Consider the following 14,109-nt stretch of genomic DNA (forward strand, 5'->3'; position numbering starts at 1 on the left):
GGTCCCAGCCATAGAGGTGAGAGGCCTTGAAGGTTCCCCTTCTTCTTTAAGTTTTCAATCCGAAATTCAGAAGCCAAGAATACACAGCTCTGATTGAACTTGTGAAGAATTGTGAACCCTTCAAGAAATCTATCCTCGAAGACCCTGAGCTTAAAGCCAGCCCAACCTCCATGACTATGCAAATCTGCAAATTGACCAAACTGCTGTTATCCCCAGCACAATGATCAAAAAGGGTGAAATTAGTTCCCATCATCTTATGTTCCAATGTCTGTTCAAGAGACAATCCCTCATAGTTGCCCCCTAAGCACTGAGGCCAGCCTAACTCAATGCCCAAGGCTGATATTGATAATCTTAGTCTTGATATTCCAAAGCTGCCCAGGTGGCCTCCACACAGCTTGAAAGGGCAATTTGCCAGATCACAGAGGAAGAAGGTGCACAGTTTTGGGACACCTCCTTGGATGGGGGCTGGTTATAAGCAAGCCACTGTAACAGGAGAAGTCTTTTGTGTCCCACGCACAAGAATACATCGATTCACCATTTATATTAATTGTTCAGGCCACAAATGACACAACAGAGTACACAGCAGCCCTTGTTATTTAGCAGGTGTACAAAAGCTTCCACAAGAACATCCCAGGATGAAGAGCATTTGAGAGGGGGTTGAAAATTAACCATCTCTACTTGATAAGGTCGAATGCCCTAAACTTTTGAGGTAGATGATCAAATCAACCCGATTTTGCAAGTCTTTGGATGAATCGGCTGACATGCATATTGACAAGAGAAGGGGGAAACATTTTTGGTGGCCCAGTAAATGGGACCTTTTTGAAAAATTTAGGTTTGTTTAAGGTTTTCAAGCCTTATTGTTGTAAATGTGTTCTTTCACAGGTTTTACTGTAGACTTAATTAGACTCCATGCCCAATGGAATACTAGGAAATGTTTTTTAATCTTGTTTTGATGTAGAAGGCAGTGGTCTACGGTTCTTGAGACCTCACAAGGAGGATCTCACCCAGAAGGAGCCAGTGTTAGCGCCGCTATATAGCTTCGGTTTTTGAAGGTCAGAAATGAGCTTGGTCCACTTGGTTACGCTTAAAGGGAAGCTCATAACGGTCACTTTCTCCTTTTCCTTTGCCGGCCCATTTCCCCCCTCCATCAGTCCTAAAAACGATTAATTCCTTTATCGGGTTCGGGTTTAATCGCTATCGCAAGTCGCATCCATGTGTGTATAAAGGCCGCACCCCTCGGCTTCCGCCGATGCGATATTGCGATGCGATCTGATCGCAAGTCGCATCCATGTGTGTATAAAGGTCGCGCCCCTCGGCTTCCGCCGATGCGATATTGCGATGCGATCTGATCGCAATCGCACATTGCCATACGTAAAGGCCCAAAATTACCAAAAACCTGATCCGACGACTCCCGTCGCGCCCGATAAAGTGACTCGCCCGATCACTCCTCCGTCGTCCGATCAGTTCCGCCAAGATCCAACGGCCCACGCTCATTCCACTCCCGCTTCTTCGATATCCCTCGCAAGCCATCTCCATCGTCTATCCTCCCGATCCGATGGCCGACCTTTCTCCCTCATCCAGCTCATCCATCCGCCATGCAGTCCACGTCCCTTGACCGTTCCGTGCACCTGAAGGACGAAAGTGATCGGCTCACCAGTACCAGTTGCAGTGGCTCCTCAACAACCACATTTAACAGATAGCATGGCCGAGGAGGAAAAGGACAGAGCTTGAGCGTGTAACTACATTTAGCAGTTATGAATTCCATGAATACGAACACCCCAGCTGCTTCAAAAGACAACAGAGCACCCGAGAAGATCCGATTCACCCACTGAGACAAGTAAATGCACTCAGAGACTCCATCAGGCAACTAAATGCGGTTGGTGGTCAATTATGACCCCTCCATACCTAGAATGGCCATGCGCCCTTGTATTGGAGCTCTATATATACCCAGAAACAAGATGTAATCAGGGTTGATAGTTGATGTTTGGATGTAAGGTTCAACTTCTAGAGACTGTAACTATTTGACACTTGCAGCGTCTCGTCTTCATTTTCAGCTAATACAAGCTTCTTTTGCTGTTAATTGCTCACTTTCCATTTTTCTTCTATTCTAAGCTGTGCCTGATATGTTGCATTTCTGAGCTTTTGATTTTCAGCATTAGAGAAGCTATCATCCTATCTCTATGTTAAAGTCTTGTATGTATCAGTGAATGAGCTATTCAGGTTTCTTTTCACCTAGTGCCAGAGAGCTGTCATCTTGTCTGTGTATTAGGGAATTAGATTTGCAGACTTCTTTACTGGTTGCAACCGGCCATCACATGGTCTTGTGCATCTGCTGGTGTGGTCAGTATTCTCCATATTCACCCAATCCTTAAACTGTGAGTAATTGGTGGTCTAAAGCCTTGTAGTCTGGGGGTGTTCACGCATGTCTGGAGTTAAGCTAAGTAGAAGTGGTTATTTGGCTTGAACAAGAATCATTCCTTCCATTCATCCATTTGCAACAATAAGTTGAATTTGTATGTTCCCGAGCATCTTCGAGCTACAACCTAGGAGAGTTTCTTGGGGTGATAACAATACCCAAACCAAAATATGTTAGGATACATATCCTCAATGATTGCTCTTTCTGCCTTACAATTAGCATTAGTACAAATAATGACTTGAATGGCATTTACTTCTGTAACAATTTGAATAATCATGAGATTGAAGGAAGACTGGACAACCAAGAAACACACCCACAACATTTATCAATGACTTGCTAAAATTTATCCAATCCTCAAATAAATGGATATACCATATTCAATCTAATAATTTATAAACTGTCCTAGAGCGTTATGGATTTTGGCTCTTTCCTTGTCAAGTCCTATGGTGTTGGCTTTGTCATACCTAAGGCTCTTGTACCCTTTAAGGGCATTGTTGATGGCATAAACTATATCATGCCATTGGGTGAGCAAAGAAGATTGAATGGACATGCATAGGGTTCTCTAAACCAGTGTTGCAAACATGCTGATATTATCGCAATAAAAATCGCGAAATCACGATTTTTTGGCCTAGCCGATGTTTGCTGATTTTTACTGATATTTTGGTAGCATCTTAATTTTTCTGATGTTTGATGATTTTTACTGATATTTTATTTTTATTTTTACGGCTTCTTGGTTTTCCAGACCCTTGCCGATTTTATCCTAATGTCGATGTTTGCAACATTTCCTTAGAAACTCCTACATCCACAATATCCCTACAACTTCGGACAAGGAATCTGCAATTTTACCATGCTCTAAATGAATGGATGAGGATCAACTAACAGGGGGTGATGTGGATTGACCACCAAACATTCTATATGAGCCCTCGAATTGTTCCTTTGATATATTTTGCATTTGTTCTTCCCCAGCGTATTTTTATCTATCTTCCTTTGGAACTTTAACACAAGTTTAACAGTGTGCTTGGTTTCATCCCTTGTAAACAACCTACAAAAATGCTTGTTTGACATGAATATACGGACCTGTGTAAGTTTTATTAAAATAGAGGCATGAAAATTGTGGTTCTGTGACTTCCACAAGCCTTGACACATACTTTCACAGGTATGTTAAACACTGTTTTTATTTTCATCATCACTGTCAGCTTCATCATTTTCTTCATCCCCTTCCACTTCATCCTCCTCTCCATGGCTTGGGCCATACTTAACTTTTCCTCCTGATCACTGGTATTTCAATTTGCCATCAACACAATAATTCGAAAAGAAAAGGAAGCATACACAACATACCCATCATACTTGAGAATAACTTGCAATTGGGAAGTAAGGAATAAAAAACAATAGGAGAAGAAACATTCAACAATGAAAACATAGAAGTTACAACACAAAGGAAAAAACAGGCGACAATGGGCTTAGTGCTTCCCTCTTCAGTGTTGCAACAATTGTTGAACTTGAATGTAATTGGGGGCGGGGCACTTAATCACATATCTAAGTTTAATGATTATGTCCAAGAGATGAATCCTGAACTAAATGACCTAAAAAGATTAGTGAAAAACAATGCCTCTTGAGCAAGGAGAGTGAATTGTATCCCGTGTTGATCTCGATGTGCAACCTGTGGTGATCACAATGTCGCTCTCTCTAATGTAGACTGATAATTAGATAAAGAGCTCTTCGACACTTTGAAAATCATGAATGACATGACCTTAGTTCCCATGATATAATATTTGATTTTTTCCAAAACCAAATAACCATTTCCTTTATTTTTGAAAAATTGATTTGCCCAAATTTCTATAGCATAAAATTATTTTATTTAAAAAAATGCCAAAATTTTCTAGAAATTATATAAAATCTTTTAAAATCCTTAAAAATTCCAAGTATATTGGCAAAGATTTGTAGTTGACATTTTAAGAAATAGTAAGATTTACCAATGTTTCTACACTTGTAAGTATTGATCCTTAAAATTCTACTTTAGGGCATCATACCATCAACAAATAAGAACCCAAGTTAAGGACATGAAGTAGGACACAGTTGTCCCCCCACCTGTACGTTCTCCCTAAGAAAAGACTCCAACTCATCTATGAAAATCCCAAAAGGTAGTGGAGTGAGAGGGCAACCATGCTTGAGTCAGATGGTCCTCCGGATGAAAACTGAGTAGTCATGAGTGATACAGAAGAATACATCAATGTGGTAAACTTAAAATATGCATTTCAGAACTACTAAGCATTTCATGGGTTTCAACCTTGCTTCTCCCAAACACGCTAAGGACTATTTCAACCAAGGAAATTGATGTTGAAAATAAAGATTAGCTATGTCGTATGAGGCTTGGGAACTGTGAAATGAGGGAATGAGTTTCAAATGCCACTGGAACTAACCCTCAAATTTGCAAGAGACAAGCAGCAATGATGACTAAAAAAATTAAATTATAAAATATCAAGAAATTAAAACAGAGTTTCTAGAACATATGACTGATACAAATCAATAAAAGTATCATTCTCAAATAATAGGGGCCAAAAATACCGTGTTTGTTTCAATCTTAACCCTTGAAAAAATAGAGAGTAGGTAGATATAGTGTAAGAACTTCTGAAACATGGGAGTCAAAACTATGGTTTCAATTATCACCGATTTCAAAAATATATAACATTGTACTCTAGTGCGCACTACGTAGATCAGTGTTTTTAAAACCGGAACCGGTGACCGGACCGGTCCACCTAATGAACCGGTTTACCGACCGGAAACCGGTCTAACCGGGACTGGTTTGGTCTAAACGAACCGGTTTTAGAAAAAATACATTAAATAATTATTTTTTAATGAAAAAAATTATTTTTAAGATTTAAAACCATGATTCCAAGCCAATAGAGACAAAATATGCAAAGATTGCTCATTGATATACCATGTAAAGCCTTAAAGGTGAATATATCAAAATGGCACCGAGTGCAATACATATCATCGACAAAATACATAAGAAATGAGGCTCTAAATGCCACTAGAGTGCAAAAATAAAGCCTACAAACTATGGGGCCAGTGGCCTACTACAAGACTTCAGTCTAGACTCTACATATATGATAATAGTAATACTATAATAGTGATCAACATTATCACTTGAAGTTGAAACTTCTCATGAGTCTCAGTCATCATGATCAATCATCAAACTCGGTTGAGTCTCGACTCCCAAACTGTGTAGCCACAAACTTCTCTATTGGTTCAGTGACTTGAGTCTCAAACTTCTGAAGGTATTCTGCCCTGATATGCCCTATTATTTCATTTGGTGCTCCACATGGCTTTACATGGCCTCCTATCCCAGCCAAGTGTTGCTTGAACCTGTTAATACCCCCTCCTTGAATGGATTTTTGGCAATATTTGCAGATCATTTTGCCATCAATCATATCACAATGAGCCCATGCAGTATCTTCGGCTTTTGGAGGCATGATGACTCCCTGGATGGTAGATCATAGAGTGAGAAGTTTATAACACAAAAAAAAAAATCATGGACAGCAGACTCAAATGAGGAATTATCAAGTGCAAATCCTTACCTGGAAATGCAAACTAGCTCCCTTAGCCTCCTCTTGAAGATGGCAACTCCACTGACAGCTACACACTATCTCCAAAATAGCTCCAACTCCAACTCCAAGATGACTACTTCAGCAAAAACTCCACACTCTCCAAGCTCACAAACAAACTCACAAACACTCACAAACACTCCAAATCAGTTGTGTGAGACAAATGAGAGTGAGAGGGGTCTCTTATAGCAAGTGTGAGGGTGTTTTTGGAGGGAAAATACCTTTCCCTCACCCCCAAAACCCCTAAACCACAAAACCGCTGCACTTTTTGTCATAATTCGGTGGGCTGTCCATAAACCGGCCGGTTTGCTACAAACCGGCCGGTTCCGCCCTAAACCGGCCGGTTTTGACCGGTTAGGGCCAGATTTCGGGCACATGAGGTATCTAACCGGTTTTTTAGGCCGGTTCGGACCGGCCAGGCCTCTAACCGGCCGGTTAGACCGGTTACCGGTTTTTGTGGCCGGTTTTTAAAACTATGACGTAGATAATATTTGTCATATTCTGAATATTGAATTAATTAGTGAATAACTTCTTAGCAGTGGTGAAAACATCAGCATCGGCAAAAAAATGGTGAGGGTCCAGAAAACCTATTTTTGGGAACATCGGCGTAAAGATCGGCAAACCACCACAAATATTAAAAATTACAAAATATATTCATTTTTTACAAAATCGGAAAAATTGGGAAAAAAACAGAAAATTTTGGGAAATATGCTGAAGGAAAAAAATCCTGATTTTTTTGGGCCGAAAAATCAGCTGGCCAAAAAAATCATGATTTTTCAGCACATTGCCAAAAAATCAGCGATGTTATCGACACTGCTTCAAAGTTTATACTTTCTTGTTAGAGCGTATGACTTGTTGTAAACGCAGTCCCTCCTGCCTTTATCCTGATAGAGTTTGGGGCTCATTGTTTGTTCCTTGATACTAATTTAGACTTATCTCCTTCCTTCACAAGATGCAAGACTAAGTCACAAGGACATTTCAGAATTTTAATCATCAACAAGATTTCCTTAGTGTTACCCTCTTTTTAGAGATGATGTTGGTTCTCTAAGGCATTTTTGTTACTTTAGTTTATGAGTGTCATCTCTATTGGTTGCCGCCATCTTGTTATTTACTGCTCAGGTGCCCTTGGTTTCCTTCTACCTCCCAGGTAAGAATTGAGCAAGATGATTATCAAGGATATCCTCATATAGTACATCTGGGTTGCTTGAACAATCCCTGTAATGGCCTCCACCCTAAAGTGACATTATACTTCAAGGCCATCGTGCAACCTAGGGGCAGTTAGTCAATGCATAGCCTTAAAAGTCATCTTGGCTAGTGTAAGTTTTGCTTGCACTAGTTTTGGATTGAAATGGATTATCACCTTCTGTGGTTGGAGTGGGTTTGCTAGTTGTGTCACTTACAAGGGATTGTGTGACACAAACACCTTATTTTGAGATGTGTCGTGTGTTTTGAGATCACAAGGAGATTCCATTCTCTATACCTTGATGTGGGGGACTCTCTCACTACTGTTTATCTCTGTGCAGATCAAGGCTGCCTAGATTTCTTTTACATTGGAACTGTTAGGAGACATGACATGGATCTTATGGGTAGCTCACCTATAGAACCCATCACAGGGATTATTTCTGTCCTATCTCATTCATTTGTGGCAGCAAGAGATAGTCCGGTATCCCCAGGTTCTACTTTCGTCAGTCTTAAGTTTTAGGAAAGTGTTGGCGGATCATTGTTGACTGACTCCTAGGTTTTGTAGCTAGGTTCTCTTAGCATTGGGCTTTCCCCTAAGGACACTGTTAGACAATGTAGTGGCTCTTATGTGGTTTATGGTACAGTGAGGCAATCTTCATCTTCTTTCTCTATCTCTACCTATCTTTCCAATTTAGTTGTTGGGGGTTTGCTTGTCTCTCTCATGTATATCTCTTTAGCATGTTATATCTATAATTACATGTTTTGGCTAATTATCTCATTCAGTAATTTATCTCTCTTTATTTATTATTTTCCTTTTAGCTTCTAGGGTTTGCTTTGACACTTCCATAGTTTGTCACCGTTGGATTTTACTTCTGAATTCCATCTTGTTTTTCTAGTCATTCGTGTACATTAATAAAAACATCTTATCTTCTCTTGTTTTATGTGAAAAGACGTGGGACCTGGACGATAGTCTTCTTTTTAAATAGTGATACCACTTCCTCACTTTAGATGAATATAATATATTGGTAAACAACATATATATGAAAGACATGCACAAGGAGTGCTTTGTGGAATATGAAAACTAATAATTAGCTTATTCAAGCATGATCATGGTAACCAGATACGGGAGGTATGGAAACCAAACATGTATGAGAAAATATGGGTTAGAGGCTTGATACAGAATAGTAAGATAAAATTTTCCACCATGTGGAAGTTGTTGAAGATTTATCAGGTAAATGTAATGCTCATTGTAGATGCAATTTGATACAAGTAAATATAAAAGTCGTAAAAATATAAGTTGTCTGTAAACCTCAGATCTCTCTATAGAACTTAATATTTCAGTACTTAGTCTTATGTTTAATTTCTTTACGATGATACAAAATGTTTGAGAAAGTAAAATATAGTTGTTTAAATGTTTAAACCTCAGATCTCACTCGATAACTTAATATTTCAGTACTTAGTCTTATTTTTATTTTCATTACGATGATGAAATGGCAAAAATGTCTGAGAAAGTAAAATATAAGTTTCGTGTAAACCTCAGATCTCATTATATAACTTAGTATTTCAGTTCATAGTCTAATATTTAATTTCAATGAGATGACCAAAAATATATGAGAAAGTATGGCTAGAACTTTGATACAGAGTAGGTAGGATAAAATAGGCCATGATATCCCTTCATGTTCAAAAGTGATGCAAGTCCGAGGCAAATGGAATGTTCATGATAAATCGAATTGTGATACTGGTAAATTCAAAGCTAAATAAAATTTAAAGTCACCAACTCATATCTCACTATACAATTTAAGATTTCAGTTTTTTATGTATTTTAATTTAATATTTTTCTACTTGGTCTAGCATTTGATCATGGCAACAGATTTTTGTTTGTTTTCTTTTTCTTTTTAAATTCATGTAATGTGTGAATTAAAGTCAGTTTTTCTGGCCAATCTGAAAATTTTGTATGCAAAGTACTGCAGTTAAGGAGGTGATTGTATTTAACACACCTTGAAAATTTTGGCATGTACTTTGTAAGAATAGTCATTAGTTAGGAAATGCTGTTTGCGAGACCAGAGATTTTTGTTCCTCATCTGTCATTTCACTATGGCACATAAATGATCATCCCTCATTTTCCGGCATTCTATCATGTTATATATCCGTTCCCATTTTAATTAAGATGTAGATATGTGAGGTTGCAGGATGAGCTGAAGTTTTAAGTTTTAATAATACTGTGGCAGATTGACATTCCTGCTTTTTATATTATATACATTTTTATTTGGTTCATGTTCCTAATATGTTTTATGTTTTCTTTCTTGTATTTCAGTTTTAGAACTCTCAGAGAAGTACCAAAAACGTTTTGGTCCATTACGGTACTTTGTGGCTGGTGCTCTTAAAATCCTTTGCTTGCCAAAGTATAACTATGAAGTTGAGTATCTACCTGTACCAGAGCCAACAACCAATATTGGCAGCACAGGTGCAAGTTGGGGGTGCATGGTAGATGCTGCTGAGAATCATGCTGAAAATCATGGGAGAAAATCAAACATTGAAGGATTACCAAGAGCTTCAAGTTTGTCAAGCATTGATTCAATTTTGATGACACCAAGCCGAATGTCAGGAGACCTTGATGTGATCACAGGTAGCACATATGCAAGCAGTGAGCCATCTGACTATGTGCGGGGTATAGATGCCAAAACCAAACGTTTATCCTCCGGGAGAAATAACCTTGTTCCAGAACCTGAAGAAGTTGTTCACCCTTCATTGCCTGGACCTGCAACTCCTAGTAGGCCCCGAACAAGATCTAAGTCTCGTACAGATAAGGGATGGAGTGGACTAAGCACTACAAATGATTGTTCCAGAGGATCATGGGCAACCCATGTGGTGGTTGACAGGGAGGATATATCCTCTACCATGTCTGACCCTGGTCCAATATGGGACAGTGAACCTAGATGGGATGAAGGACCAAAATGGGATGCAGAACCAAAATGGGATGCTGAGAATAACTTTGAGATGAAAGGGCCTGTAGATGAAATGCTCACAAAGTCAAATCAAAATGGACTAAAGATAGAAGAGGAAAAATGGGTTGTCAGAAAAGGACCGTTTCTTGGTATATTGATATGTAACCACCCATGCAAGACGGTGCAGAGCTTAAAATCACAAGTGCTTGCTCCGAGAGCTGAGCATGATGATAATAGTTTGGACATCATGTTGGTTCGTGGTGGGGGAAGGTTGCAACTCCTACGATTCTTTGTGTTAATGCAGTTTGGGCGTCATCTCTCTCTTCCATTTGTAGAGTATACCAAGGCAAGTGTCTAATCTGATTGCCAGTACCAGATCATGATTGTAGAATTTTAAATATTTAGCTATTGACATAAGAAACTGCATATGGAAGCTCTCTGTATGCCTATTCAAATAGTTAGCAAGTAAAAACAGTTTCTTGGTATTTGATTTTTTGTTCTTCTTGAATCAGTTGATTCTTTCAGAATAGTGCCTCATCTTCCAGTTTTCTTAGCAATTTTATATACCATGGCAGTTTATGGTATGTTGGGATTGCTATACTCTTCCATGTTTTCGTTTACACCACTTTTTTTGTTGAATTGGCTTCCTGATGTTGCATATTTTCTTGTTTTTAATTCACGCACTTTTTGTCTAGCCCATATTTATATGGCCTAGTAAATCTTTGTGACTTCGCCTATAATATTCTTGGGTGGTATAGTTAGGTTCTTTAATTTTTTCTGTTGAATCCAAAAGTTAGGTTTGCATTTTTGATCACGTACAGGTCTTACAGACATCATAAATGCAATATGTTTGATCAATCACTGGTATTCATGATTACGAATGATTGTAGAAAAAGGTGATAGGGTTAATATATCTAGCTATGTTTTTGACCAAATTACATATCAATCCATATTTTTTAAAATTCGATACTTCTGCATCATATCTTATTACGAGTTTATGTATTTTCGACAATTTATATGAAAATAATCTAATCATGTATCCATTTTCAGGGTTTAAGCAGAATAGAACATGCCAGGGTTTGATACTTCAACCATTTTGTGATGACTGGCTTGCATGTCATTGACATCCATAGAAATGCATCATCTGAATGTGCCTTCTGTAGAATTTATAAGAAAATGGTTCAAAAATAGATATCTTTATAGTGTTTCTTATATACTATTTTGGTCAAACTCTGCAGGTGAAGTCAGTAAAGCTTAAACCAGGTAAAAATGGTCACAAGGGATGTGGGATAGATGGTGAGCTTCTACATGTTAACGGGCCTGTTTCAGCTTCTTTGCTTCCTGAGCAGTGCAAGCTTATTGGTCGTCCTGTACGACATTCGGTATAATCTTACATGTGGGTATTCCATTGCTGTATTATGCGATGATGAGCATTGTTTTTGATAAACAAACTTATAACTGTATTGTAATTTTTACAAGTATTTTTTGTATTCCTTGTCTTCGACCGCCTCCAAGATTGGATATTTTTCATACAACGGCAGTATGCACACTGAAGATTTTGTATTTTTCCCGCTACAGCACTTTTTGGATTTCCTTAGCGCGTAAGTTATTCTTACATGTGCGTGGCAGAGGTTGTCCGACTATGGGTATTTCCCCTACCAGAATGTACTGTAAAAAGCCTTGTGTAATTCATCTACAATTGTATTTTAAACATTTTTTTGGGTACTTTCAGTTCTGTAAAGTTGTTCTATTTTTGTCCATTGAAATAATTGGCCTGGAAGAGAAGTTTGTACAGTGAAATTTCTTTGTATTCCACTTGTCTAGCAATATGATGTTGCTGCTTCTTTGCAGCCCGACTACACTCAATAATACTCATATCATTGGAATATACTAGTTATAATGAGAAATCCAATCAAAGACCGATCTTTTTTCTGCTCTCAATGGACAACAGAATGGACTGCCAGCCTCTGAATAAACAATGTTGTGGTCTAAAGTTTTATTGCTCTCCTGAGGAGGTCATTTAAACCGATTATGTTCTTGTTAAAAAAGTGTGCTAATATGAAAATTCCTTGGGTCAGCAGAGAAGAAGGCTGGCATCGTGTGTGGGGTGTTGCCCAAGCAGAGAAAGGGGTTTATATACATGTGGCTCTGCAAACTTCATAAACGGAAATGAAATTGATATCTGACAAAATGGTGTATTAATCTCTAAGCCATCTTTTCGTTGTAGATTATTCATGCCCAAATTTAGTTTTGCTGTCTTTTATCCAACTTTCCACGCCTTTTACAATGCCATATTTTGGGAATATGTTTCTCCCATGTTTATCAAATCAAAGGCCTATGAGATAGATCTATTAACAAAGTGCCCAAGGAGACCCATTTGTACTTGTGAGCCTACATAGAATAGACAACGGTTTGTGTTTTTGTTGGGGTTTATCATTTTTGTTTAGAGGAGACACTTTTAAGCTTAGTCAGATGAGAACATGTTTTTGTGAGGTCACTGATAGACACCGGTTTTTTTTTCTTTTCTGGTCGTTTATGTTTAGAGGAGGCACTTTTAATCTAAGCTAGATGAGAACATTTCTTTTTGTGAGGTCACTGAACACAACGAGAGTGAAGTATTTGCGACATCATAGAAACCACAACTCATTGCAGCTTTGCAATATCACAAAACAGTTGTGGGGTTGGAAGGCAGCCCCTCGTCCCTCTTGTGACATCACAAGAAGCTGCAACATTGATTGAGATGTTGACCTTTCCAATATTGGAATAATTAACACAATAATATTGGAATTCTATGTGATGTGAATTTAATATAATTAAAACAATAATAATAAAATTCTATGTAATGTAAATTTAATAAATGAATTGAAGTCATTAGTTAGTAGGGATCTATCTAAATTAGGTGAACAACTACCTTGATGGTATAAATAAAAGGAGAACCTTCTTGTATAAGTTGGGTCGATGACATTAAATTGATATATTTTACTGAATTTGTTTGTCTTGCTTGTGTACTAAAAAGTACAAGATGGTATTAGAGTGGCAACGCCTTGAAATAATCTTGTACTCTGGATTCACAATTTTAGTTGATCAAAGTTGTAGATCGATGTTTTGAAAGGAAAGTCAATATTAACTTTTCACTTAAAGTAGTGAAGCGTTAGTAATGAAGCATTAAGATTGATTGTGAAATAACTAAATTAAGTTGCTTCAATAAATAGAAAGGAAAACCCAACTTTGGTTGAGCTGCCACTATTTGATAGGTTTTAAAGAGAGCAGTTATTTCCGTTGAAGCACAATGCTATCTGTGTGAAATCTGTTGCCAAGAAAGGAAGTTGTTATCGTAGAAGAGACACTATAGTAGGAAACCACACTCACTCCAAGGATGATGCTTAAATATGCCTCTCAAATTTTTGAGACAGAAGCTTGACCAAGTTCACAAAGAGGCACCAACAAAGGTTTAGCTCGATCCTATGCATGGAGACGAGAAGTCATGTGGCAAAAAGAAAAGATACCATAAATCCCATAAATCCCATAATGGAATTTCCTAATAGAAAGGAATGACATATCTGTTGCATTACTCTGATAAAGTTCATGAGAAATAGTGAAGTATACACAGTGAAATCAAAATATAGTGGAGAAGAAATATCGTATAAATTTATTGTTATCACACACTCACACTTGCAGAAATAAAGTCTGAAAGCTCGAATGCGATATGTTGGAACTTAGAGGGAGGCCATAACCCTCTTACTTCTGGCCAACTCTCCTCTAGCTCAAAGGGGGTTTCCCTAAGCTAATATTGCTAGGATTTTAGGGCAATGAAACATAGGGAAAAGATGATGAGAGCACTGGAGACTAGTGTTTTTTCATCGGGCATGTGGAGTCAAAACCATATACCCTCTTGAAGAAGGTCAAGAACATATCCACTAGTAACCTTGGGGATGCTCTTTTAGGGCCATTTTTAGGGTTG

At 38.1% G+C, this 14,109-nt stretch overlaps 1 protein-coding gene across 1 annotated transcript in view; it reads left to right on the top strand.

Annotated features, from left to right (window-relative positions):
• The window catches only part of LCBK1 (long-chain base (LCB) kinase 1), a 140,251-nt gene extending 128,372 nt beyond the window's left edge, over positions 1 to 11,879 (top strand). The window contains exons 9-10 of the mRNA XM_089386998.1: positions 9,509 to 10,494; positions 11,387 to 11,879. Coding sequence (XP_089243124.1) covers positions 9,509 to 10,494; positions 11,387 to 11,536 — 1,136 coding nt within the window. The 3' untranslated portion in view covers positions 11,537 to 11,879. The remainder of the gene's footprint in view (positions 1 to 9,508; positions 10,495 to 11,386) is intronic.
• Positions 11,880 to 14,109: the final 2,230 nt, after the last annotated feature.

This window comes from Pinus tabuliformis, chromosome Q (assembly GCF_031772625.1).
Source record: "Pinus tabuliformis cultivar Carrire ecotype Pingquan chromosome Q, CPIR1, whole genome shotgun sequence".
Lineage (NCBI taxonomy): Eukaryota > Viridiplantae > Streptophyta > Pinopsida > Pinales > Pinaceae > Pinus > Pinus tabuliformis.